This window comes from Setaria italica, chromosome II (genome assembly GCF_000263155.2).
Source record: "Setaria italica strain Yugu1 chromosome II, Setaria_italica_v2.0, whole genome shotgun sequence".
NCBI lineage: Eukaryota > Viridiplantae > Streptophyta > Magnoliopsida > Poales > Poaceae > Setaria > Setaria italica.
In genome coordinates, this window is record NC_028451.1 from 2,886,319 (window position 1) to 2,911,290 (window position 24,972).

Below are 24,972 nucleotides of genomic sequence, written 5' to 3' on the forward strand. Positions count from 1 at the left end.
TACCACGAAATCATGCATGACTCACCTGAAACGTATGCGCATCAAGAGTACCAAAACTGGAGTTCCAAAATCTGGTACTAGATATAGTCGTCGCTGCAACCTGCAAATGTGTGCACCCACGTTCATGGAGGACTCATATAGATATAGTCATATGTCGCTTTTGATGAATTTGAGAATTTCTATCATGTACTAGAAGACACCAAGCGTTGGTGGTGTCCATTGATCGTGCGAGTGCAAGAAGTTCTTCCTTTTGGAACTTTGATTTGCTTGATTGACGAAGACACAGAAAAAGGACAACGGCGATTCGCATTGGAGTCGCCGAACTGCCGAGTCCGGCCGGACGCCCAAACCCATCCAATCGCTGCTCCACATAAACCAGCTCACTGCCAGGCCGGGCCCACATCAACGGCCGGCCCCTTTGTCCCTCTTCAACTAGCTACCTGGATTCCCATCCCTGACCCTGTCTGGCTCCCTCCGTAGACACTCCACGCCACCTCCAGATCCGCGTCCTGACTCAAGACCAACAAACAAATCGCCGGCCAGGAGGGAGAAGAGAGGATGGGGGCGGTGGTGACGGCGGTGATCGCCATCGCGGCGGTGGTGCTGGGCTGGATCACCATCGAGATGGCCTGCAAGCCCTGCCTCGAGACCGGCCGCCGCGCCATGGACCGCGCCCTCGACCCCAACTACGACCCGGACTCCCCCACCAACACCACCACCGGCTCCGGCGGCGCCTCCGCCAACGAGCCGCTCCTCGGCGACCTCTCCGCGTCCACCGCGCCGCCCGCCAAGGCCATCTGATCTCCTTCCTCATCCGGCGATTCCGGCGGCCCAACCCCCTCCTGTAGGCGGACAGGCAAATGCAGAAGTAGGCTTTGTTTGCTCCTTCCTCGTGATCTTGTTTGTCTCCATGTATGGTGTGAGCTTATGAGTTTGTTGTTCATGTGATTTTTGTTAAGATATGGTATCAAACTGCTATCTAGCTGTGTAAGCTGCTGTAAAAAAACGAGAGAAGAACATGGTTCATCCGAGTGTCTTGACTACATATATGATCCTGAATTCCTGATTGAGGCTTCAAATCTCTATGCTACAAGTGACATTGCAACCTAGATTCTGATGGGGACTTCACCTTTCTACACCATATATACACACTCGGGTAAACTCTGGGCCAAAACTGGTCAGGTTAGCAGGCGAGAGATATATGTGCAGAACTACAGATTGGTACCTATGCTGCTATTCCTTCTCCATCGGCGCCTCGTTGCTCCCTTCCGCCGCCGCATCATCCTCGTCCATGGTGTTGTCGTTCTCGGCAGCCGGAGTGTCCGAGTCAGACTCCGTCTGCTCCTCATCTTCCTCATCCACGCTTCCATACACTTGGGAGCTCACCACATGACCGTGCAGGTCCTTGTGCTTCAAATTGCCTGATAAAACAGAGGCATCAGAGGTTGGCGTAGCTTTGTAGGTTCTATAGCATACAAAACCACAGTTCTAGATTGAGATGTCGTTTGTTCCCAACTTGCATTTTTCTCCTTTAAAAAAAAAACAGAGAGAAACTTGCATGCTTCTGGATAACTAGCATAATTGTTATGGAATTGTGGATGAGGTTGCGAGATTTACCCATCCAAAATTTCTTCTCCGTGGAGCAGTTGTGTAGCAGCGCCTTGACTTGGAACAAGAACCGCTCCATGGATCTCTTTGCAGGAGGTATTTTGCTTGTGATCATTGTCCGCTTGTAACCCTGTGCGAGATCGAGTTACTTGTTCTAAGCATGGAGTATAAAACTTATGACAGTGAGCATCACACACAGAATCATTTATCAGCTGTACCTTAGCCTCCGCACATATAGTTTGGATTATTCTTGTCGCTTTCTGAAGTTCTTTTAGCTGCGTTGGCATAATTTCATCAGTAACATTAAGCAGTTATTGTAATGCATCATTGGTACCAACAAGGAGCATTAGTTAAAAAAAAAGGAACTTACAGCTCCTTACCATTTGAAGTATAATGGCATTATGTTCCTTGAATTGTGTCTCTAGAAAGTTGAAGGCTGCAAACAGCAATGGTAAATTGAACATTTTCTTTTGTCAAACATCATGATGAAGATACACCAAAATTGGTTTTACCAACACCATGTTTGCAGGTAACGGCATATATACATAGTGATTTTATCAAGCCACAATTCCTCACCTTTCAGAAATGTGTCGATATACTTTCCCCCATGTTTAACTGCCATTGCGTGCATAGATACCTGTCATTTACGACTAGTGAGTAGTGTCTCTTTCATCCAGCAGCCCAAAACATAAAGCACAGGGTGGCTGTGAGAGGGATTTGAACATAACTACATAAGTTATTATGGTGCAACTAACCTTTTCATGAGTCTTGCACTTTTCTATTAGAGAAACAAACACCTTCACTGATTTCTGAATTTCCTCCAGAATAGTATCAATTGATCCTCTTTCTGGTAATCCTCTAGTCTTGAGGGCCTGCTTGATCTAGAAAACAGGATGGAAATTACCAAAACATCAGGTGACACAACAGATAGTTGTTTTATGAACACAATAATAGCGCAAAAAGGAGCCAATCTAGTGTGTATGCATAGCTAAACTTCTTACCATCTTGTTTAAACTCCCCGTATTCTCCTCATGCTGCATTCATGACCAAAATTTTAGGAGATAGACGAACATGGGATATTTCATAAATGCACTGAACACCAGATACTTACTAGGACACGGTACCAAGAGGGGATAGTGGAGGAACAGAGTGTTGGAAAACCATTTGACACATCCTGGGTACCTTGTGCTTTGGTCGAAGGTACCTAAATAATATGGAACAAGATGCCTATGAGTGTTCTAAGGCAAAAGGCAGGATTATTTAATCCATGCGTACAACTATCTGCTAAATGAGATGACTCTGAGAGCATCACTCAAGAAGTAGAGATGGCCTGCCCACCTGAGACAATGCTCCGGAAAGCTCATGAAGCAGATCTGAAGTGGAATCACTATTTCTTAGGTATATTTGCAATATCTTCTGTATAAGATCACCCTGGCAGACAAAACAGGGGACATATTAGGAGCTACAAGCTTGTCAACTCACATACTCCGTCTAATGATAATTCATAAATATAAGTAGTTTAAGATTTGTCCTAAGTCGAATTTGTTTAGCTTTGACCATAAATAGCTAAAGATATAAATAGTTTGGCAACATAAGGTTGAAACTAATTTCAGACAGTATATTTTTATCTATTTAAGTTAATGCATGCTTACAAAAATTGATGGTCAAAATTGCACTTGTAGGCCATGTCTATATTTGTGATTGGAGGGAGTGTCACATTAAAAGCTAGAAAGAAACTTTAGCTTACTTTACTCTGGCATCCATTTTCAGCATCTTCGCTAGGGAGATTAGCAGTTAGCAGCTTATGAGCGGACTGCCCAAGACGCTTTCGCAGAAAGGGAATGATAGCTTTGGAACATCCTATTTGTAGGTTCTTCCTATTTGATTCCCCAGGTTCATCCAACAACACAACAACAGAATTTACAATTGATTGCATAGTAATTAACACATCAGAAGACAGAAGATATGAGAACGAGCGCACTGCATGAATATTAGAGAACTGAAATTAGGTGAAAAGGTTGCATAATCTCCAAGCACTGTGGCACAAAACTAGATAGCTAATTACCTGGATCCATAATATCCTCAAACATTTTACATGCTCCACAGTATAGATAATCAACATTGCTAGGAGCAAGAGATGGTTGGAACTCTGAAAGAATATCATCAAAATTTTCTGTTGGCTGCAAATTCTGTAAAAGTTGCTTCAGACCTGACATATTTGGTTGATTCAATAGATCAGGAAAGGCCAGTAACTGCAAAAGGCACCAGGCATGTTAGCATTAGCGATTTTTTTAGCTCCAGATCTCTTGTCTACTTGCCAATGAAAGAAAAGACATTCAAACGACAACCTTCCTGTAGCAGCCAAGAATCTCTTTACATACTGCAGTTGCAGTTGATGATTTCGAGATCACCACATACGGAATGTCTGGGTTGCCAGCTGAAGAGGAATGTGAACTCCAGTTATCTGTGCAGCTCTCTGATTCTACAGAGTAATAGTAGTTTATTATGTTATTGATCAAAAGCAAGGAGCATCAAATATATGATTATAAGTGCAAAATTTCAAACACTATAAAAGGAATAAAAGGCAGAAATTAGGAAATAGAGAAGTTTACCATCTTTGATCATTGAAACTGCCCCATCTAGATGCTTCCTTAGAACCGAGAATAGTGGCTGGATTTTGTCAAGGAATTCTTGTGTGCTCTTATGGCAATAAACTTGCGAACATTTTGCTTGATAAGTACTAAGGAAAGGCTTGGTTGTGGGATTTAGATTATCTAATTTGTTGTGCAGATCACGGAGAAGATATAGATATATAGGTAGCTGCAAAACAAAAAAAGGCATATATTATATATTAATAATTTAACCATATTTTAGTAGCTAAATTATCTAGTAGTGATAAAGTACCTCAGTTTCAAGGTAAGAACAAGATGAATCTTGACACTGCAAAAAGTGTATCAACTGTTTCAGTGAACATAAGATGGTACTGAAGATAGAAAGTAAGTTTCTTTTTTCCGGTGGAGGGGGAGACAGCCCACCGCATTTTCTGATCTACTAGCCAATTTGAACTGAAAAAATGCATACCTCTGAGTAGTTCAACAAAGACAAGCATCTTGTATGGAGAGTTCTGAATTTGAATCTTTGCATATCCAGCTGAACTGGTGCTGCCATTAAATCTACAAACCCTAGCTCACCAGGATCATTAGCCTCTTGTTCAATATTCTTTGACATCATTCCACTTGACGATGGTTGAGAAGAAGCTTTGTTTGTCGCTTGACTGACTGTTACTCCTGCTCTTTTGAAAGCATCCAGTACCGTAGGTTGCTTGAGTTTATCATCAGGATTCATTCTTTCTGAAGCTGCCTTGTCCTTGCGACCCTTTTGTCTTTTGTTGGAAGATGTGCCATCCATGCTCTCTTCTCCCATTTTCTTTGGAAGGTTGAATTTGCTGGTGCTAGTTGATCCAGAACAATCCCCAAGATATCGCAGCTCAGGTAGAGATAGAGGATATTTTTTTAGAAACGCATTCAGCAAGCCCTCAAGAAATCTGCATTGGAAAAACTTGTCATCACCGTGGATTGTATGTGAATGCATATCAACATATCTCATGCCACAAAACCACAGAGTACATTTTTTACACTTATACACTAAACCCTCTAATACTCCATTCAAGCAGCCAGCCGCCAGGTATAGGGAAACAGTTCATAAAGAACGTGTGTAATCTACTAAATTCTCAGATTTAGTATAACACTGTTGGAAGTTCAGTGCCCAGACACTTAGTCAGAAATAATAAGGAACAGTGCAAATTTTTAGCACCCAGGGATGGTGATGGCAGAACAAGTAACAACAATGAACACAGGACTTCAATGGTTTCATCCCATTTATAGATGTTTTCCGGAATGGGTGCAACTATGAACGTGTATTCGTTAACAGTATTCAAGCACCGTAACAATGGGTGTACACTCACATCAGATTTCTCAGACGCTTTAGAAGTTTTACTGCTGTCTCATCCCTTGCTTTCTGTGAGAAATTATCAATCCTACTTGCAACCTGTGTGCTGAAAGCATTGAGCTGCATTGATGCCACAAGTTTTAGACAAAGACACAGATATCAATATATCATACAATTTGAAAAGTACAGCATACAAAACCACTCACCAACTCCCTGATCCAGTTTATTGCATAGTACAGTGAATGGCACACTGCCTTTTTCTGCAATCCTGTTAAGTTTCCCCATTTGGCTCCATCCAAATGCTGTCGATGGTACATATTATTAGTTATTATTTTATTTAATCATTGAAAAGTCTCTTAAAATGAATTTGAAAATTTATGTAATGCAAAAGTGATACTTCTGCCATTCTTAAGGCCTATTTGGGACTGCTCTAACGCCAAACTCCACCGTGGATTTTAGTGGAGCACTCCCAAACCAATGTTATACAGTCGTCCGATTAATCGGACTTATCGCTTTTGCAGCACCGATTAGGCCGAGCGACTAGGCAGGAGCGATTAGGAACCTTATCGTCCGATTACTCATCGTCTAATCGTGATTAGTCGTCCGATTAGGAGAAAAAACGATCAGGTTGAAACATTAGGTTTTGGCTGCCGGTGGGTGGTGGGCTACTGGGCTGCCAATTAGGCCCATTAGGTTTTAGTATATACTCCAGGGGATGCCGTGCCGAGCGCCAGTCTCCAGAAATCGCCCGCCCAAAATCGCCCCGCCGCCTGCCCAGAGGCGCGTCCGTCGGCGCCATCCAGCCACCCAGAAGGCCGCCATCGTCGGGGAGCCGCCCAGGAGCTCCATCCCCGCCTCCCCTCCCCTCTGCCCAGAAGTCCGACGCGCGGACACGCCTAGGAGCTCGCCGCCGCCCAGGAGGCCGCGCCGTTCGTGAATCGTGAGCAAGATGAGCTCCTCCTCCGATGGTACGTTTTACCAACTGATCTGCTCAGTGCTCTCCTCTGCTCTGCTCTTGCTGCTCGCCTGCTCTTCTCTTCTCTTGCTCTGCTCTCCTCTTGCTCTTCTGTCTTCTCTTCTCCTGCTCTGCTCTCCTCTGCTGCTGTTCTAATGCTTACATATTGGCATGTGCAGATGTGGATGTGTATCAGAGGCAGGGACATGTGGAAGTGCTGATGCCCGACAATGTAGAAGGTGCCACAGGGTCATCAGCTGCTGACACTGCTTCCTCAGCCGCTTCAGATGGTAAATCCATAGCAGAGAAGGCCATAGCTTTCCTGCCACGAGAGTTTGCAGAGATGGCTCGAGATCCTAAGAGGAAAGCAAAATCTAATGACCCAGGATGGAAATATGGGTTCTGGTCAGATACTCCTGTGAGGAAAGAGTTTATACAAATTTGTGGTGTTGACGGGTGCTATATACTATGTACTATATAGTATACATATCATATTGGTCCTTGTATATATGGACGACTATATGGACGACTAGGTCCGACTAGAACCGACTAATCAGGCCTGATCGACGACTAATCACCTTATCGGTGCCATGGTTCGACTAGACGATTAGACGATCGTATAACATTGTCCCAAACACCCAACTCCACCATTTTCTAGAGCAGCCAATCGCATGAACAGCAAGCCCTCCTAGTTCAATTTGGGAGAGCAGGCAAAGAGGTGCTCCATGGATTCTGTTTTTTGGCAGATCTGCTCTACCGTGGATTTTTTGAAGCAGAGCACGAAACCTTGAGTGGATCAGTCCCAAACAGGCCCTTAAATGCTTTGCATTTGATAACAATAGTTACACAAAGAATCAGCACTTCCAGTTTATTGGAAATATTCACAAACTACCTTATGAACTAAATCATTTGCGATTTGCCACTAGAAATCATGAGTGCAGCAGCAAGCGAGAGTCGGAAGTATTCCGCAACCAATCAATTAAGAACTACACAAAGAAACTAGATATTGATATAATTTCAAAAATTAAAGAGAAGTACAACCTTGGTAGAGGGAAGGTGCAAAGGACAGCCAAGTAGTGCATTTAATCCACCAAGCGAGCCTTCATTTATTAAACGTTCAACCTTTGATATAAAGCAAGAATGTAAGGTCAGCAATTAAGACATGTAAAATTACATAGTTATTGCACTTACTGTAGTTAAAAGTGAAAATTGGGATGGGAGGATCTGCAAGCAGGGTTGAGATCTGCAATAAGCGAAAATAATATCAGTAAACTTAGCTAGTATAGGTTCTCTTTGAAACTAATTGGCTACCACATAATGACAATTAATAGCTAAGATCTTTTACTGTTGTGGCAAAGTGGAGGCTAGAGGCACAATATTAACACATATTGGAGAGAGATCTCCATCCAAGTTCATCCATAATTCTCCTGTAACAAGGTGTCAACAATTACACTTGTCCTTATTGTAAGTATTGAAATCCTATGATTAAATAAAATGTAGGAGTCCACATAACAAAAAGAATTATAAAACAATGTAGCTAACCTTCTATGCCATCATTCAGGTATTTTTCTGATAGCTCACCATTGTTTAGATCAGCAAGAAATGATGTGTCAAATTCTGCAAGATAATCTCCTAGCCTGAATGGGCCAGTTGGTAAAATGCTATCTTGTGTGAGCACAACCGGCAGGAAAAAACATAGGAACAAATATCTAGCATGTGCTACCATTTTATACCTACCACTCAACAATTGCAGAGTGAAGAACTTTGCTCTCCAGTAAAGAAGCTAACTCATCATATAGAAAAATTAAGGGCAATGTCACAAATTTGCAGGAGTTAACAGACATCTTCAACAGTTCCAGGGCCTCCTCACAATTCGGTTGCTAACAAACCAAAAAAATAAAGTAGCATTAGAATAAGGCAGCTATAATGCTGAGAAGTTCTTGATGCAGGAAGTGAGGTTTCGTATCCCAAAAAGGGAACTCTACCAATTCAGGTGTACAGTCTATGCGTGCCTAACATTTTATCCTTCGTTTCAGCATGTGTGTTAAGATATGGTACTATTTTGTCAGTTATTTTCATGATGCTCTGGAACCAACCTAATAACCAACAAATAATGAATAGTTTAATTATTTGTACAAAATGTTGTTGTCTAAAAAATATTTTGTAATAATAGACGGTTTATCACTTTAATAAATACCAATACAAGGTATTCAGGGTGCTTAAATAATTTTCAGCAATTTATCAATTATGGTAAATGTGATCGTATGAGTGCTGGCATTCACATGCACATATGAAGAATGCCCATAAGGCCAGACAATAATATATGCACTTGTGCATTGTTGTTTTGACATAAAAATTGCTATTTCTCCTATAATTACATCATACTCAAAACAAACCTGAGATGATGAACAGTTCACAGCAGCATTGACATCAACGTCAGCGATAGTTGAAACTATCCTTAAAGCTCCAATTATTCCCATTCTCCTATACTTCATATCTGGATTGCTAACCTTTTAAAAGGTAAGAGGCAGGCACAGAGAATAATTACACAGTAATTTTACAATTGAAAGCCATATTTACTGGAAGAATGTGCCACCTATGTAATAAGCATGGTCATACCTGCTTTCTCACCACCATTAGAAGTTCATTAGCTACAGAGGAGCCACCTGAACCAGTGTTGAAACCGGCAGCTAGTGCCAAATGACAGAAGATATTGTAAACCTAAATTACATCATTGGTTATTATTCAGGGATTATTTATGGTGGATTAGGAGAAAGAAATGGACAATGTATCACAAACCTTCCGAAGATTATCTTCATGGAAACTCTCCAAGTAATCCAATATTCCTATAATATAAAAGTTGATGTGTCTGTTCAGCAAATGAAAAGCACTAAATACAAAGGAAAGTATATTACCAGTTATATGTGAAGATATAGGAATCAATTCCTCTGAATGGTTGGATGCTAGAGAAATCATTATATCCAGAGAAGACGAAACTTCATAGCTGACCCCAGAACCTATATGAGCAACCAATGAGCCTACAAGCTGCAAAAAATGGCAAACCCATTAGGAAATGAAGAACAGATAAAATGCACAAGATAGGACAGATAATTAGCAACCAAACATAATCAACTCCGTGCGCAAGAAAGTTGCATGGACTAAATCTCTTTGGCTTAACACGTAAGAAATCACCTCCAAATTCCATGGTTTATGCCAACCACTTTGGCTTAACACGTAAGAAATCACCTCCAAATTCCATGGTTTATGCCAACCACTTGGAACAAAGAAAAGGTACAACAAAGTGAAAGCAGTATCAGATTGCAACTAAAGAATCCCTCCCAAGGCTACGCTAGCTGGACATAAAACATATCACACAACTTACTTTACTGCTTCTATGAGATCTGAACATGACCCTAGTCATGACCAGAAATTTCAGATGAAAGTAAGTTCCTCAGCTGTAATAAGTTTTCCTAATCATTCCTTAATCATCAACTCTCAACACTATTCTACCTAAAGTATTATTAAGTACTACATTCCATCGAGCATGAAGACATGTTATGTGCTTAACACCATGTTTTTAATGTATTTTTAATATGCTGGACCTGAACATAGGCATCCAGTGTAAAGAACTAATTCACTATAAGTACATGCAACTTCTGTACATTTATATTTACACCAGAACTTGTTTAATTTTTTTTTACAAAATTGAATGTTTCAGAAATCATAGAGTATCATGCCATCAGCATATATAAAACATTCTAATTTTTTTAGCCCATGGATCATGACAGACAAAAGTGTTGGCAGATAACGGGTACCTCTTGCCTGGAATATGTATCACTGAATTCTTCAAACAAAGCTGTAAACAAATAGGATGCAAACTCTCTAGCTTTCTCTTCCTTGCAAGCCAACAAGTAATCGCTCATTGAGAGGAACAACATGAAATGTTCCTGATTCAAGTTAAACCATGTATCATTTAGACTCTAAACTAGCATGAATAGTCAAACATATGCTGCTATTGTACCATCATGGCAATATAATGAAGAACTAACCTTTACCAATTCAGTGTTCCCATGAATGCATTGATCAAACAGTGTCTCTCGTATGCACCCCTGCAAGATCTTGGACTTCAATATTTTCTCTGCACTCTTCTGCAGAGCACCACCATTGGCATAGATAAGCATGATGAGCCAAACATCAATCACTTTGTGATCCCTTGGGTGGTCAACTGACTTCAGCTCCTTCAAGAAAGCCTCACAAAGCATCTGCATAGTTTATTCACAACAAAGCACAGCCGAGATTAAGCTTCAACATACAATACTGTACTCTGGTGCAAAATATATAAATTGAAGATTCAAATAACTTACATTCTTAAACCTTAGGCCAGATCTCAGCGTATCAAGTATTGCCCCATCAGTGCTGTTCGCCAATGCCTTCCCCTTCATCTTCTTGCTTCGAGCAGCCCGTGGATCCACAACACCAACAAGCCTCAGCTGCTCGCGGATCTGCAATATGATCCTTCCAGCATTGGCTGGTGTAGCAGACAGCAGCAAGAACCTGAGCAAATGCGGCATCTGGTCCGGAGAAATCGTCCGTATGCACGATATCGCAACAGTCACCGCCTTCAAATGTTCCACAGGAGCATAAGAAAACTGTTCAGCCCACATCATATTCATATCATATACAAAGCTAAGTTCCCTGAAAGACATATATAAAACAGAGCTGAAGAAAAATGCGGCACCATCACCTGCTCCTGCAGCTCCTCGTTGAGGTTAAGATCCGACAATACATCGAGCACAGCGATGACAACCTCCGAGTCCTCCTGCAGGAGCTTCTCGAGCGCGGCGACCACGGCGGCATGGCTCTGGTCGCCGACGATCTCCGGGAGCGAGCCGATGATCTCCTTCTTCAGCCTGGGCGGCGCCACGGACAGCACCTCGACGAGCTTCTCGACGAAGGTGTCGGCGTCGGCGAGGAAGTCGAGCCACCGGAACTGCGAGACGATGAGCCTCCCCACGTCGTCCTGCAGCGGCAATCCGTCGAGCGCCCCGCCGCCGTCATCGAAGTGCTCGGGCAGCTTCTCGAGGAGCAGCGCGAGGAGGCCCGGCTGGAGCGCCGGGACGGAGAGGAGCGCGCGCGCGAGGCTCGGCACGTGCGGGGCCGAAGGGAGGAGCAGCTGGCGGAGCCGCGCGGGGGAGGCGGACGCGAAGGCGGCGACGCCCGCGAGGAGGCGCGGGGCGGCGGAGGGGTCGGCGGAGAGCGCGCGCCCGAGGCGGGCTGCGAAGGCGTGCGGCGAGGGGAGCGGCGGGGCCTGGTGCGCCGGGACGAGGAGCGTGCAGCCGGCGTCCGCGAGAAGCGCCGCCGCCGCGTCGACGGCGGAGGAGTGGCCGGCGCCGGCGGGCCCGGGGGGGTCGGCGTCGGGCGGAGGGGGCGGGCGCTTGCGGGGGTTGACGGGGCGGCTGCGCTGCAGGAACACCATCGCGCCGCCGATCGCCGCCGCGGGCGCGAGGTGGCTTCCTCGAGAAGACAGCCGGGGAATTTGGGGTGTGTTTCGGGGAAGTGAAATTTTCGCGCCACGCGGATGGGGTTCGGGGATGCTGATTTCTGGCAGGTGGGGTCAGGCAAGGCGTGACCATCAAGTGGGCCCGTGATGTCAGTGGCAGACGCGGTGTCTAGGCACCACGACGCGCAGCAACGATTCCGACTTCTGAAGCATTCAGAAGTAAATTAACTTGGATAAGTAAAAATTACACAGATGACACGAGTGAAAAACAAAGTAAATTAACTTGACGCGCATTCTTTTCTCAGGTTCAGATGATCCTTCCAATTTCCAAACGTCTGATCCTCCAATGGTACCGAGACAGACAATTAATCCGCATCACAGCCTTACAAAGGGAGTTAAGACATGGATATAATCAGGAGGCTGTTACCAAATGCTACCAAACTTTTGAATCTAAAATTCATTAAAATGAACTAATCTACCTACCTCTACCTCGCCTGAGCTTGGAGCAAGGGCTTCCCTGACCTTCTCCATCTTCTTCCTCCTCAGACACCCAAGACCAAGCTCGAGCAAAGCTTCACCAATGCCGCCCTATGCCAACCTATGGCCCCTTGATCATGCTTCCTACATCACCAGTGAGCTTCCCTCGTCACCAGGTCCATTCTCCTTCATGACCTAGGGAGTTGGGACAACGAACTCCAAAAGCTCGCTACCTGCGCCTACTGGCTCCGAGGAGAAAGGTTCGGCTACATGATCCCCACGGCAGCTATGGAGCAGCAGGCGGCGTCAAATACAGCCTCCGCACTCTAGTTACAGATGCTTCCCTCTCCCGTTTGCCGTACAGCTTCTCAAGAGCACGCTTCGCCTCGCACAACGGGAAATTGCTCAGGTCGTAGTAGTGTGGAGCTATATCAATCAGCCTGCGCATACGGCACAAAAAAGATCATCAGTATATCGCGTTCACAAATCACAAGTGACCCTGCTCTGTTCAGTTAAACAGCTTACCATTCCCCGCGCACATCAGTGACGGTGCGGATGAAATTGCTGGTGGTCAAGACGAATTCGTCGAAGAAGACCCACTCTGGCTTATGGTCCATAGAGTTCGAGGGGTGAAGATGGACGATCTGGTGGAAGAAGAAAGGATTATAATGACACCACAATGCAACATCCTGCACAAACGATATCATAGCTGGAACAACAAAAGACAAACCTGGTTATCTTTTACAGTCAAGTAATGTCCATTTTGCTCCCGGTGCGCGACTTGCATGAAGTACCCTGCAACCAGTGCTTTTCTGATGTTGACATAGTACACGCGACTGTTGAAGTCCGTGCTGCACACCTTGAGGCCCAATCTGGTCATGATGCCAACAAGCTGCCGCCTAACCTTGTCAGCATACTTAAGTGCTCTGGCATTGATGAAATAATCATACGTTGAGGATCTTCATCTGCGTTGTCAACAAGAGGATGATTAGGCAGCCGAAAAGCTAGTCAAATGCCCACTCAAAGTAGGGATTGAAGTGTGCTCACGGTCGGTACAGCAAAATAACTAGGATGCATGGATTAAATGGGTCAGACTAATCCAACCCCCTAGCATCCCTGCTGAAGAAAAGGGTTACACACTTACTGTTTTGCTTGTACCAATGGCAGACGTTCAGAAGGGTCAGATGGTCCCCATCAATGTGGCCAAATCGAGACCTCGCCTCACCAGCAGCCTTGCGAGCTTCCCTAGGCCGGAGGAAGCAATTCGGTGCTAGAGAAAGAACGTGGTGGTAACAAACAAAGTCCATGGTGGTTAGCAAATGCAAAGAGGTGGGATGATATATATCATTTGTTTCATAGGATAACTAAACAAACAGCAACTATCTGCATCAGCCTAAACTGTATGGCAATTTCAACCAATAGCTCAGAACACCAGGTGAATGACAGTTGCTCAAGACAACCCATGGAAAAGATGTAAAGAAGATTTGTTAAGCGTACATGCAGTAGTCTGCATGCAAGCTCACATACTAGAAACCTTGCACTTTGCTTGCACATGGTAATGTTGCAATCAAAATAGTACAGGTGCCATACATACACGAGATGATTCAGCTGTGGAAGCAATTTGGTTACGAGGTATTAATTGACACATCTGACAGCATGGCAGCAATTGTTGTTATCTCATTGGAACAGTTGTACTTTGGACTCATGACAAGCATCTTTGACATTTGCGGGTCCAGTGGAAACTCACTCATCATCTCACCCAAATGTGTCAAGTTACCTTCATCATCGAGTGTCCCCAAGTAGTTTAAAACTTCAAGGGCCCTCATTAGTGTTTCCGGTGCTGGATGATCCATAAAGTCAAAATGCACTAAATCATCAATTCCAAGCTTCTTCAATGTAAGAACAGTATATGCAAGGTTCAACCGAAAAATTTCTGGGTAAGTTTGTTGCTGTAAATCCTCATTAAAACTCTTCCCTGTGTATAGCCTGAAACATTTCCCAGGTCGTGTTCTTCCAGCACGGCCAGCTCTCTGATGGGCACTTGCCTTGGAAATTGGTGAATTCAAGAGGGACTCCACCCTAATCCTTGGATCGTAAACTTTATGTTTGGTAAATCCTGGGTCTATCACATAAACTATACCATCAATGGTTAGGGATGTTTCAGCAATGTTTGTCGACACAACAATTTTCCTTCGAGGAGGACCTCCTCTCAGTGAAGGTGGACCAGGTTCAAAAACCTTCAGCTGCATTGCAAGGGGCAGCGTAGAATACAAAGGCACAACTTCAACTGGGCCAACATGATCTCCAAAGTTATTAATTTCCATGTTGATTTTCCAGCAGGCATCCTCGATCTCCCCTTCACCAGTAAGGAATACAAGGATATCACCAGCAGGTTCGCACATATGTATTTGCACAGCTGTCCTGATAGCAGCCTCCATATAGTCCCTTTCCGGTTCTTGTGTATAAAAGATATCAACTGGATGAAGTCTCCCATGTACCTTCATCAGTGGAGCACCACTGAAATAACCCTGAAATTTCTCCACTTCGAGGGCAGCACTCATAACGACAAGCTTCAAATCAGGCCTCTTCTTTAGAACCGCCTTCAGATGCGCAAATAGAACGTCTGTCGCCAATGTTCTCTCATGAACCTCATCAAGGATAATCACCTTGTACTTCTCTAAAAGAGGGTCTGCCATTGCTTCTCTCAGGAGCATGGCATCTGTCAAATACCTGATAGGAAGCAACAGTGTTCAGTACCACAGGATTACATCAGAACACCTAAAAAGTAAAGAAAAAAAAAGCATACACTCCATACCAATTCTGCCAAAATCCCAAAGGAATCGTGCACTGCATATAGTCATGTTCTTGAATGGAACATAACTACACAATGCGCAAGGAGCTTACTTGAGAACAGTCTTGTAGCTGCAGAGATGTTTGAAACGGACACTGTAACCCACTTCCTCCCCAATAGCAACATCCATCTCCTGTGCAACACGCCTGGCGACCGACACTGCTGCGAGCCTCCATGGCTGCGTGCAGGCAACAGCGGAGTGGTTGCCCAAGTCTTCAGCGTCGAGCACAAATTGGGGGATCTGTTCCACATCATCATAAAAATGATTCCAGAACAAATCAAGCGTACGCACGAGAATTGCATAATCAGGCCCGGGAACTAATCGAGATACAAGAAACTAATATCACAACAAGCACACCCTCGCTGCGCCAGCTACGCACTCCCATTCACAGAGAAAACTAATCGATTGACCATAGCACAAAGTCGGCAGCTTTCACAACATCTACCTCCCAATGCTAGCAACCAACAATGATTATGATTAAGAAAGGCCAATCACCCAGCTTTCTAAGCAAAGCGTATGTGTGGAGGCGTAAGAGTGTAGGGGGCACAAATGTGTCGTGCTACCTGAGTGGTCTTGCCGCATCCGGTTTCGCCGACGAGGATGAGGGTCCGGTTGTCGCGGAGGGCGCGGAGGAACTCGTCCTTGTGCCGCCACACGGGGAGCTCGCGGCGCTTCTCGAGGAGCTTGAGGTACCGCGCCGAGTAGGGCCGCCCGCTCCACGGGTTGATGGGCGGCGGGTTGGCCGCCGCGGCGGCGCCGTTGATGGAGACGCGGCTGAGCCTGGTGAAGAGGGCGGAGAGGGAAGCCTCGTAGTCGTCGGACACATCGAAGAGGCTCACTTTCCGCTTCCATTCCGTTCCCATTGCGGCGGCGGCGGCGCGAGTGGTGCTGCGTTCGCCGGTGCCGGCCGCCGCGGCGGGAAGAGTGTGGGGAAGAAACGGGAGTGTCAGACGAGGAGAATGGCCTAGCTCCGGAAAAAATTCTTAAAAGTTGAACTACCTGAATATAAAAATTTTGAGAACAGAACAAATCACATTTGTGGGACAAATTGAAAAGTAATAGTGCGAATAATATTCGCGCTCATGTGATCGACAACCCGTAGTTTTGCCCCTTTTTAATCGTAAATAAATGGATTTACTTTGTTGTGTGAATTTTCATGAATTTAGGAAATAAACCATAACAAATTGCATTTCAGAACTTTAACACTTCAAATCTACAATAGTTATAAACCAAAAGCATGTTTGGAGGTGCTTTTACCTTCTGGTGGCTTCTTTGCGATGATGTTTCGCGACTGTTGAAGCATTATACATTTCATATCTTCAAAATTCAATTCATATATTTCTAAAAGCTAGATGCTCTGGCGGCCCACAGCTTTTGAAAAGAAAAGAGATCCAAATAAGTTTCGCAATTGTTTGGCTCATCAACCCAAAGCCTGGTTTGGTTCTACCTAAAATGTAAAATTGAACTTTTTAACTTTTACACTACAAGCTGATCCAAACACACTAGATATGATCCGCCGGTTGTCTTTTTTAAAAAAATCTTAATCGTGGAATTTTGCGTCAAAAATCTAGAGTATGACCTAAACACCTCAAGCATATGTGATCCAACCACCTTCACATTTCAGAGATCCTAACAGTCGTCGAGCTTTTAACTACTCATCTTTTATTTTTGAAGGATTTAACTTTTCATCTTTTATAACAAACTACAATGCATATTCAGTTTCAGTCATTATCCTGTCACTCGACCTTTCCTCTTGCTACAGTAAAAAAGGGCGAAACCGAGGTGGCTCGCCGTCCGGCGCCGATTTCGCCGGCTCTCTACCGCGTCCGACTGCCTTGTAGGCGTCGAAGGTGATGGAGAACTGCGAATCTAGCGGCCGGTGTACAGCTCCCTACTTTCTAGGTATAGGTTAGGCTTAGAAAGAGTAGGATCAATCTCCACTTCAGCGTCGCCGCTCGATGGAGCCTTTTGTCTCCTCGGCTTCAGATCCCGCGACGGTTTGGATGTCTTCTGCTTCGGCGGCTGCGAGGTGTGGTGCTTTGGCGGCGGTCGGAGGGAGTGCTTTTTCAACATCGCCGGCAACGATCGAGTGAGTTTTCGTCTTCTCATGGTGCCGCAGGTGAGATGTGCGTCGGGTCTTTTGTTCCTCTGGAGCGGTGTCTGAAAGGATGTTGATGTCGCCTAGAGGCGATGTGAATAGGCGTACCCTAAAATTATCGCAACTTAAAAACAAGTTTATCAGCGGCTTCTGATATTTCCAGAGATGTTTTCGGAAATTCTGTAACCTACAGAAATTCTGAAGAAATCTACGAAAATTTCCGAAGTTAGGAGAGTAAGCACTTTTGCAACGAAATAAAACTCTCTCCGCCAGAAATCGGAACCTCTGATTTTGGCTCGGGCAGAGAGAACCTCCAACACACAAAGTGGCAAATGAGCTCGAGGTCAAACAAGACTTGGTGTAGAGGCTTAGTAGGTGTTTCTCATCAGGCTCACAAAGTTCCTACACTTCATAAACACAAACACTCGAGTAGATCAACCAAATTCACAAATTCAACAATAAATGCAAATGAGAGCAAATCAGCGAGGAGACACAATAATTTGTTTCACCGAAGTTCAGATTCACCACTGTGAATCCTACATCTCCGTTGAGGAGCCAATTGGAATACGAGTCTACTCAATTCCCTTCCAATATGCCGGGTCTCTTTCAACCACTTTTCTCATTTCCAACAGATGACCTTTTTCCTTGCAGAGGCAAAATCACAGCCTTCACAAACTTGCCGCTGCTCACCACACCTTTGGGAGCTAGCCGGCGATGCCTAGCCGTCTAGGAGGCATACCTCCAAGAGTAACAAATGCTTCACATGAAACTTGACAAGGCAAACCAGTACTCAAGGATTGAGTGCTCTACTGATGCTCACAAATGGCTCCTCTCTACTACCCAACTCACAAGATCTAGCAAAGATCACATAACCTCAGAAAGAAGGGTTGGGGAGAGCTATTTTGACTTTATTTTAGCTTAGAACAGGCAGGAAGCACACAAGCAACCCCAGAAGCAGCAGCTAGCAACTGGGGAAGGAATGGGTTATAAATCCACCACCCCTCAAAAACGAGCCGTTAGAGTGTTAGACCAAAATCGGAACCACCGGTTTCCCAAAACCGGAATCTTCGATTTTTCAAACTAACTAACCGTTAGTGACACGTGGCACCCAAAACCGGAACTTCCTGTTTCTAAAACCGGAGCTTCCAATTTTACCACTGCCTGACTCGACAGAGCGTGTATGTGCGGCTTCTGTGTCTCTCATCAACTCACATAGGAAACTTGAGCACTGAGACTTCGTCAAATGACCATGCGATGCACCCCTCTTGATTACGGCATACCTATACTCAAGATTAAAACATAAACACACACTATTCCTTTACTTGAGCTTCATCATCAATATATCCACTTGAGGGCTGCATCCAACTTTGTCTCTTTAGTTTGAGCACTTCAACCTTGAGCAAGTGACTTGGATCAATATTCAACAAATATGAATGAAATCCAACTTTAGATCACAAGTCACTCCTTCATATGACTCAATAAACATTTGATGCATCACATTACTATACTTATTAAGGCTTGACTTGATATCTCGAAATCCTCCAAGCAATAGCCACTTCACCCTAGCAAAGTTCATGGCTCAAGCCACCACTTGACCAAACCTCGCTTAGTACATCGTTGCTAATCTCTTGCTTGATTTCTTCATCCAATCGCTGCCACATTGAGTCTAGCTTTGTTTTGACATCATGAAACCCGCTTGAGATCATATCTTATTTTGACTTCAATATCCCATTTGTAAATAACAAGCTTCTCATTTTATTTGGAGACCGAAGAATATCCCAATGTCATCATGGCTCTATCTTCACCTTAATTTGCTTGTCATATATTACACATATGCATCGTGGAATCACACATAATATTCCTTCCTGTGACATTTATCTTCAACATAAGCAATCTTGAAAATATGAGACTATCAAATCAGCCTCTAATCATTTTCTCCACCATTGCTTGTTTTCCATGCTTAGATGCACTATGTCACATGTTACACTTAATCTTTCGCCATCTGAGCTTATCAATACAATTCTTTGTCATAAAGGTTATTCAGTAATAACTTTATACCTGCTCATATGCTTAACAAGTTCATTAGACCTTTAATCTAGTTGTCATTCAATACACCAAAACCAACTAGGGGTCTAGATGCTCTTTCAGCGTCGGAGTTGATGGTCGCTGCGTCGGCTTCTTCGGCGGCGGTCCATGGAGGTTAGTTTTCCTCCCGAGGGGTGATGTGGAGGATGACGACGTCGGTGGTGTCGACCGGTCCATGGATCCACCTTGGAGTTTTGTATCCTTCTTCTCTTCTGCGAAAGGGAGGAAGTCCTTCCCATCCCTTAGTGAATTTGCTTCCTGTGCTGCTGATTTCGTCAGCGGCGCTGGTGCTGTGCCTCGTCGAGGAGTCAAGGATGACGGTCGATGTGCGCTAGAGGGGAGAAGATTTGTGACTAGTCAAAGTTTGTCTCCTTGGATTCCTCAATGGTGGCTTTCGTTCTCTGGGTTGGGTTCTTCGTCTTCTTCTCCATCGAGCAGAGGAGCGACGAGCACACTAGGAGCGCTGCAGCGGATCTTGAGAAGCAAGAAAGTTTTCTTTGTTTGTTAGGATCTTGTTTGCAAAGTTTACCACTGGAGAAGGAGTGGGTCCGCACCTCAGTGTAATTTCTTTCTTTTCCAGGGTGTCTGATGTAAAACCAGGGGGTTTGTACTGTGCTACAGTGCAACTTAATCAAATGGCTTCTTGCCACTTTCGAAAAAAAACAAACTACAATGCACATAGTGGGGGCCTCGGCATGTCAGTTTTAGGGGCGTTTGGTTCCCTTTGCTTATTTTTAGCAAGTGTCACATCAAATGTTTAGATACTAATTAGGAGTATTAAACGTAGGCTATTTACAAAACCCATTACATAAGTAGAGGCTAAACGACGAGACGAACCTATTAAGCCTAATTAATCCATCATTAGCAAATATTTACTGTAACAACACATTGTCAAATCATGGACTAATTAGGCTTAATAGATTCGTCTCGCCGTTTAGCCTCCGCTTATGTAATAGATTTTATAAATAGTCTACGTTTAATACTTCTAATTAGTAATAGATTTTGTAAATAGTCTACGTTTAATACTCCTGACGGGTGCTTATAAAAATAAGCAACCGAACCAACCAAACCAGGCCTTACACTTTTACTCACCGAACTTCGAGCTGACGTGTGACTCCAAACCGGCTACAAGCCGCGCGTGCAGCCACCGTGCACAAACCAAACACCCGCTCCCACACCACAATCCACTTCCGCATCCGGCATCCCGACGCCGCCCATGTCCGCCGCGCCAGCCGCCGCCGCCGCCGCCGCCCCGCCCCGCCGCGTGATCATCTGCGGCGGCGGCGTGGTGGGCGCGTGCACGGCCTACTTCCTCTCCACCCACCCCGCGTCCCCGACCGTCCCGACCGTCCCGACCCTCATCGAGCGGTGCGCCCCGGCGTGCGCCGCCTCGGGGAAAGCCGGCGGCTTCCTCGCCCTCGACTGGTGCGACTCCACCCCGGCGCTCTCCGCGCTCGCGCGGGCCTCCTTCGCGCTCCACCGCCGCCTCGCCGCCGACCTCGGCGGCGCCGACGCCTACGGCTTCCGCCCCGTCCACACCCTCAGCGTCTGCGTCCCCTCCGTTCCCAAGCCCACCTCGCCACCGCCGCACCCGCTGCTCCCGCCCTGGGTGGACCCGTCGGCCTCCGCGGCGCCGCCGCAGGAGCTCGGGACCCCGGACACCACCGCGCAGGTCCACCCGGGCCTCTTCACAAGGGCCGTCCTCGCCGCGTCCGGCGCCGAGGTCGTCACCGGCGAGGTGGAGCGCGTCGTGGTACGGGACGGCCGCGCCGCCGGCGTCGTGGTGAAGGGGCGCGAGCGCGACGGCGTGGTGGACGCCGACGCCGTGGTGCTCGCACTCGGCCCCTGGTCCGGGCGGCTCGAGGTGGTCAGCGAGGTGTTCGACGTGTCCGGGCTCAAGGCGCACAGCATCGTGCTGCGGCCGCCCGAGCCGGAGAAGGTCACGCCGCACTGCCTCTTCCTCAGCTACCAGCCGGAGCCCGGCGCCAAGATGCTCGACCCGGAGGTGTACCCGCGGCCCACCGGTAAGCCATTGCCGCCACCTATCGGCCGCCGAATTCTCGCAGAATTGCTGAGCTGAATTGCCCAAATTGCTTGCCTTGTTCATGCTGTTCGTGCCTCTCTGAATTCAGGGGAGGTGTACATATGTGGAATGACCAAGGATGAGAACCCGCCGGATGATCCGGCGACGATCACAGGCGAACCCGACTCAATTGCAATGCTGCACAAGATCGCTGGGAGGGTGTCCAGCCAACTGAAGAAGGAAGAGGGTGCGGAGGTGGTGGTGGAGCAGGCTTGCTACCTGCCGTGCACCACCGACGGGCTGCCGGTCATCGGGGAGATGCCGGGGGTGAAGGGGTGCTATGTGGCCACCGGGCACAGCTGCTGGGGCATCCTCAATGCTCCGGCCACTGGAGCGGCCTTAGCGGAGCTCATCCTCGATGGCAAGGCCAAGATCGTGGATCTTGCGCCGTTCAGCCCGGCAAGGTTTCTAGGGAGGAGGAGCCGGTGTGGAGCCTGACTGTGTAAGGTGCTTGGTGTCAATTGTGAAGGTTCAGACTTGGAACTGAATAAGAACACACACTCGTGATGGGAGTTGCAAAACATGTATGAGTGAAGTAGTGAATAAATAATGGATACTTGCTGTTCTGTACTTGTTTTACATTACAAGTTATTCCAATTTGGCAGCAACAAGATGCAATGTTTACCTGTTGCCAAGTGATCTGCATTCATGTTCCTCTGCTGCATGAATTCCCAATCCAATTTCCTATGACACAACCTTCTAAAGGAAACGAGCATTCTGATTCTGGATGATCTGTATGCTTCAGACACTGGAAAAACATGACTCCAAGCTTTTTTCTAAGAATGCTAATATGGCGACTAAGTGATGTATAGCAAATGATCTGCCATTCTTGTACATAATCAAGCATGAGAACTGAAACGGTATGCACAAAACATCAGGGCTGCAAGCAATGCAGACTTCGGATCAACCCAAGTTAATCTCAGTAGATGAGACTGTGATCCAGTACAAGGTAACCTGCCTCTACAAAAAATATGCCACGCTATTCTGACGCAGCCAGCGGGCAACTCTTAGACTAAATAGATAATGCTGCTCTTTCTTAACTCTGAAGAGTAAGAACGAGTCTGACTAGGATAGTTCTTGGAAGTCTTAACATTTCTAACTACAGGCATTACTAGTTGGAGTCCAAGTACAGAGTCACCTTCTTCACCGACGTGAACGAAGTTTGCAGCCTCCAGTCTTTCTGCTTCCTGTTCAATGGCCTTCCTTTCCCCGCTTCCGCTCTGTTCTCCTTGACATCTGCCAGCTTCCAGATGCAGTGCTCAGCCTGAGTGTCAACCGACTCGAGCAAGAAGATGCCATCCTTCAGAAGGTTCTGCTTTGAGACAAGGTCGTTGTCGCCTTCAGCAAGGTATTGCACCCTCATAGCCATGTCCTTGAAGCGATCCAAATCCCCAGGCACCTTCAGAAGCCTCTCTGCACCTGGTGACGATACCTGCAGTGTCCAAAGCAATTAGTACTTTTCTGTAAGGGTGAACTGCAAGTGCATTCATTGGGTTACAAATTCAATCAGGTAGCTTGCCTCAAGTGCCAGGTCCAGGGGTATTTCGCCTCTTTCAATTATTTCATCCAATTTCTGCTTGTAGAGCCTATTGAAACTCTCTATTTCCTCAATATCAGGGCACCCATATCTGTTAACATTCCCATAACAAAAGGAAAAGAATATCATGATAAGGATAGATGATAAAGACAATCTGGTGCCATCCACAGACGAAAAAAATATTCTAGGGCTATCCACATCTACTCAATGCAATCTTTAAGAGTAACATAATGCAGCAAGCGCATGACACACAGTAACAAATGAACACAGATGCAATCACACTACCAGCCAACAACAGACAGATTTAAGTATGCACAACATGCTATAATAGCAAGCTGCTGACACCTAACATGATTATGGTATCTGCCACAGCAACACTAAATGTCATGATGTATGAGAGGACAATAAAGCTGAAGGCATCAAATTGGGCACTGATGAATTATCAGAGAACAACCCAACCTGTGAGTTGAGACGAAGGATATAACTTTTGCCTTTGCCAACTGCAAATATGCAATGGGTCACAGTGAACCCACTCACAGAAACTCTAAATTGCCTATGCACAAACTCCAATTTTTGGAGAACTAACAGTGAGTTGTAACTAAGGATATGAATTTTGTTTCAGCCAGCTGCATTGGGCCTCTCTGAACCCATGTGTGCAATCTTCTGAACCGTCCATGGGCAAGCACAGCAATACAATGAGTGTAAACGAGACCAAGAAATGAAGAAACGCCTGCAGTAGAACAACAGCTAATAGGAAAACGTCACTGAACACTGACATGTTGGTGAGCTTGTCCAGGCGCACGTAGACGTATCCCTTGGGCGACACCTTGAATGCGAACATGGCGACGTCATCCCCGAAGTGGCCGGCGAGGACCTCCTGGGCCGCCGCGAGGGCGCGCTCCCCCCACTTGACGTCCCGCAGCGCGACGCCGCCGCCGTCCCCGCCGTCGCCGATCTGGGCAACAAAGTCGACGCACGGTCAGAACCGCGCTCCGCAACCCGCTGCAACCGCGCGTGGCTGCACGTACGCACCTCGGGCTCGTACCCGTCGTCCTCGCTGTCCTCCCACTCCACCGCCCACTCCTCGTCGTCCTCCGAGCCCGCCTCGCGCCCGCGGACCCCGCCCCGGGCGGCCTCGCTCGCCAGGGCGCGCGACTGGGATGGGAAGAGGTGGTGGGTGCGGGAGGCGGGTGCGGAGGGAGAGGGGGCGGCGCCGCGGGGGAGGCTGGAGAAGGAGGCGCCGCGGGGGCATTTCGTCGAGCACCTGGCGAGCAGCGCGCGGAGCGCCTGGGCGCGGGCGGCCGCCATGCTGCCTCTCCCTCCCTCCTCCTGGTCTGGTGCGGTGTGGGCCTGTGGGCTCGTGTGGTCGTGCTTGGCTTTTTGCGCACACACGGGTGCGTGCGTCATCACCGTCAGATGGGCTGGGCTGGGCTGGGCTGGTGGGGTGCTTCAGAAAAGTATAGATGTAGGCCCATAACTGGTTAGCCGTATTTATTTTTCGCGAAAAATATATTGTTTTTCGCGAGGGACTAGTCCTTAATAATCGTGTTGCTTGCCGATTTCACCTCTTGGCATTTGGTAACCACTGCATATCTTACAGCATATCCTGCTCAACTATAAAGTTTTTATAGACAGTCGATCACTTGTTTAACAGATTTTCCGGTAGTCATCGGAAACTAGGATTCGTCTCTCTGCTTTTTGAACCCGTGGCGTGCGTGCGTCGGTGCGTGACGACTGACGACGACGACGACGACTCCGGGGCATAAGGGCACGTACAACGGGGCTGTAAGCCCCGTCTCCGTAGCCTCCAAAATGCAAAAAAAACCCCA

General features: G+C 46.4%; 5 protein-coding genes and 1 pseudogene across 6 annotated transcripts; 3 read left to right on the forward strand and 3 right to left on the reverse strand.

Moving 5' to 3' along the window:
• The first annotated feature begins 439 nt into the window (after nt 1-439).
• On the forward strand, nt 440-1,070 carry LOC101767780. The gene has a single exon (XM_004955425.3). The coding sequence runs from the start codon at nt 559-561 to the stop codon at nt 799-801; it is 243 nt and encodes an 80-aa protein (XP_004955482.1). The 5' UTR covers nt 440-558; the 3' UTR covers nt 802-1,070.
• On the reverse strand, nt 994-12,046 carry LOC101757245 (Fanconi anemia group D2 protein homolog). Of its 2 annotated transcripts, XM_012843538.2 has the most exons (30): nt 11,256-12,016; nt 10,876-11,130; nt 10,561-10,773; nt 10,327-10,458; nt 9,427-9,556; nt 9,311-9,357; nt 9,131-9,232; nt 8,908-9,021; nt 8,249-8,391; nt 8,054-8,148; nt 7,857-7,938; nt 7,703-7,754; nt 7,553-7,633; nt 5,763-5,858; nt 5,573-5,676; nt 4,690-5,152; nt 4,513-4,548; nt 4,221-4,428; nt 3,957-4,090; nt 3,674-3,860; nt 3,356-3,588; nt 2,947-3,039; nt 2,720-2,812; nt 2,610-2,642; nt 2,364-2,489; nt 2,185-2,245; nt 1,989-2,044; nt 1,827-1,883; nt 1,618-1,738; nt 994-1,421 (listed from the first exon to the last, which is right to left on the reverse strand). In XM_012843538.2, exons 1-30 carry the CDS (start codon nt 11,985-11,987, stop codon nt 1,234-1,236), a joined length of 4,467 nt encoding a protein of 1,488 aa, XP_012698992.1. In that variant the 5' UTR covers nt 11,988-12,016; the 3' UTR covers nt 994-1,233. The 2 variants fall into 2 exon arrangements, with proteins under 2 accessions (XP_012698992.1, XP_022680236.1); XM_022824501.1 differs by lacking the exon at nt 10,327-10,458 and having other exon boundaries at nt 11,256-12,046.
• On the forward strand, nt 6,301-7,019 carry LOC101767378. Its single transcript, XM_004955424.3, has 2 exons — nt 6,301-6,524; nt 6,691-7,019. The coding sequence occupies exons 1-2, from the start codon at nt 6,506-6,508 to the stop codon at nt 6,990-6,992; spliced, it is 321 nt and encodes a 106-aa protein (XP_004955481.1). The 5' UTR covers nt 6,301-6,505; the 3' UTR covers nt 6,993-7,019.
• A 697-nt stretch (nt 12,047-12,743) lies between the features above and the next one.
• Nucleotides 12,744-16,428, reverse strand: LOC101768191 (annotated as a pseudogene).
• A 4,214-nt stretch (nt 16,429-20,642) lies between these two features.
• LOC101769006 (putative oxidoreductase C1F5.03c) lies at nt 20,643-22,241 on the forward strand. Its single transcript, XM_004955427.3, has 2 exons — nt 20,643-21,547; nt 21,656-22,241. Exons 1-2 carry the CDS (start codon nt 20,740-20,742, stop codon nt 22,042-22,044), a joined length of 1,197 nt encoding a protein of 398 aa, XP_004955484.1. The 5' UTR covers nt 20,643-20,739; the 3' UTR covers nt 22,045-22,241.
• A 172-nt stretch (nt 22,242-22,413) lies between these two features.
• LOC101768601 lies at nt 22,414-24,481 on the reverse strand. Its single transcript, XM_004955426.3, has 4 exons — nt 24,176-24,481; nt 23,920-24,098; nt 23,126-23,234; nt 22,414-23,038 (listed from the first exon to the last, which is right to left on the reverse strand). The coding sequence occupies exons 1-4, from the start codon at nt 24,449-24,451 to the stop codon at nt 22,718-22,720; spliced, it is 885 nt and encodes a 294-aa protein (XP_004955483.1). The 5' UTR covers nt 24,452-24,481; the 3' UTR covers nt 22,414-22,717.
• Between the last annotated feature and the right edge of the window lie 491 nt (nt 24,482-24,972).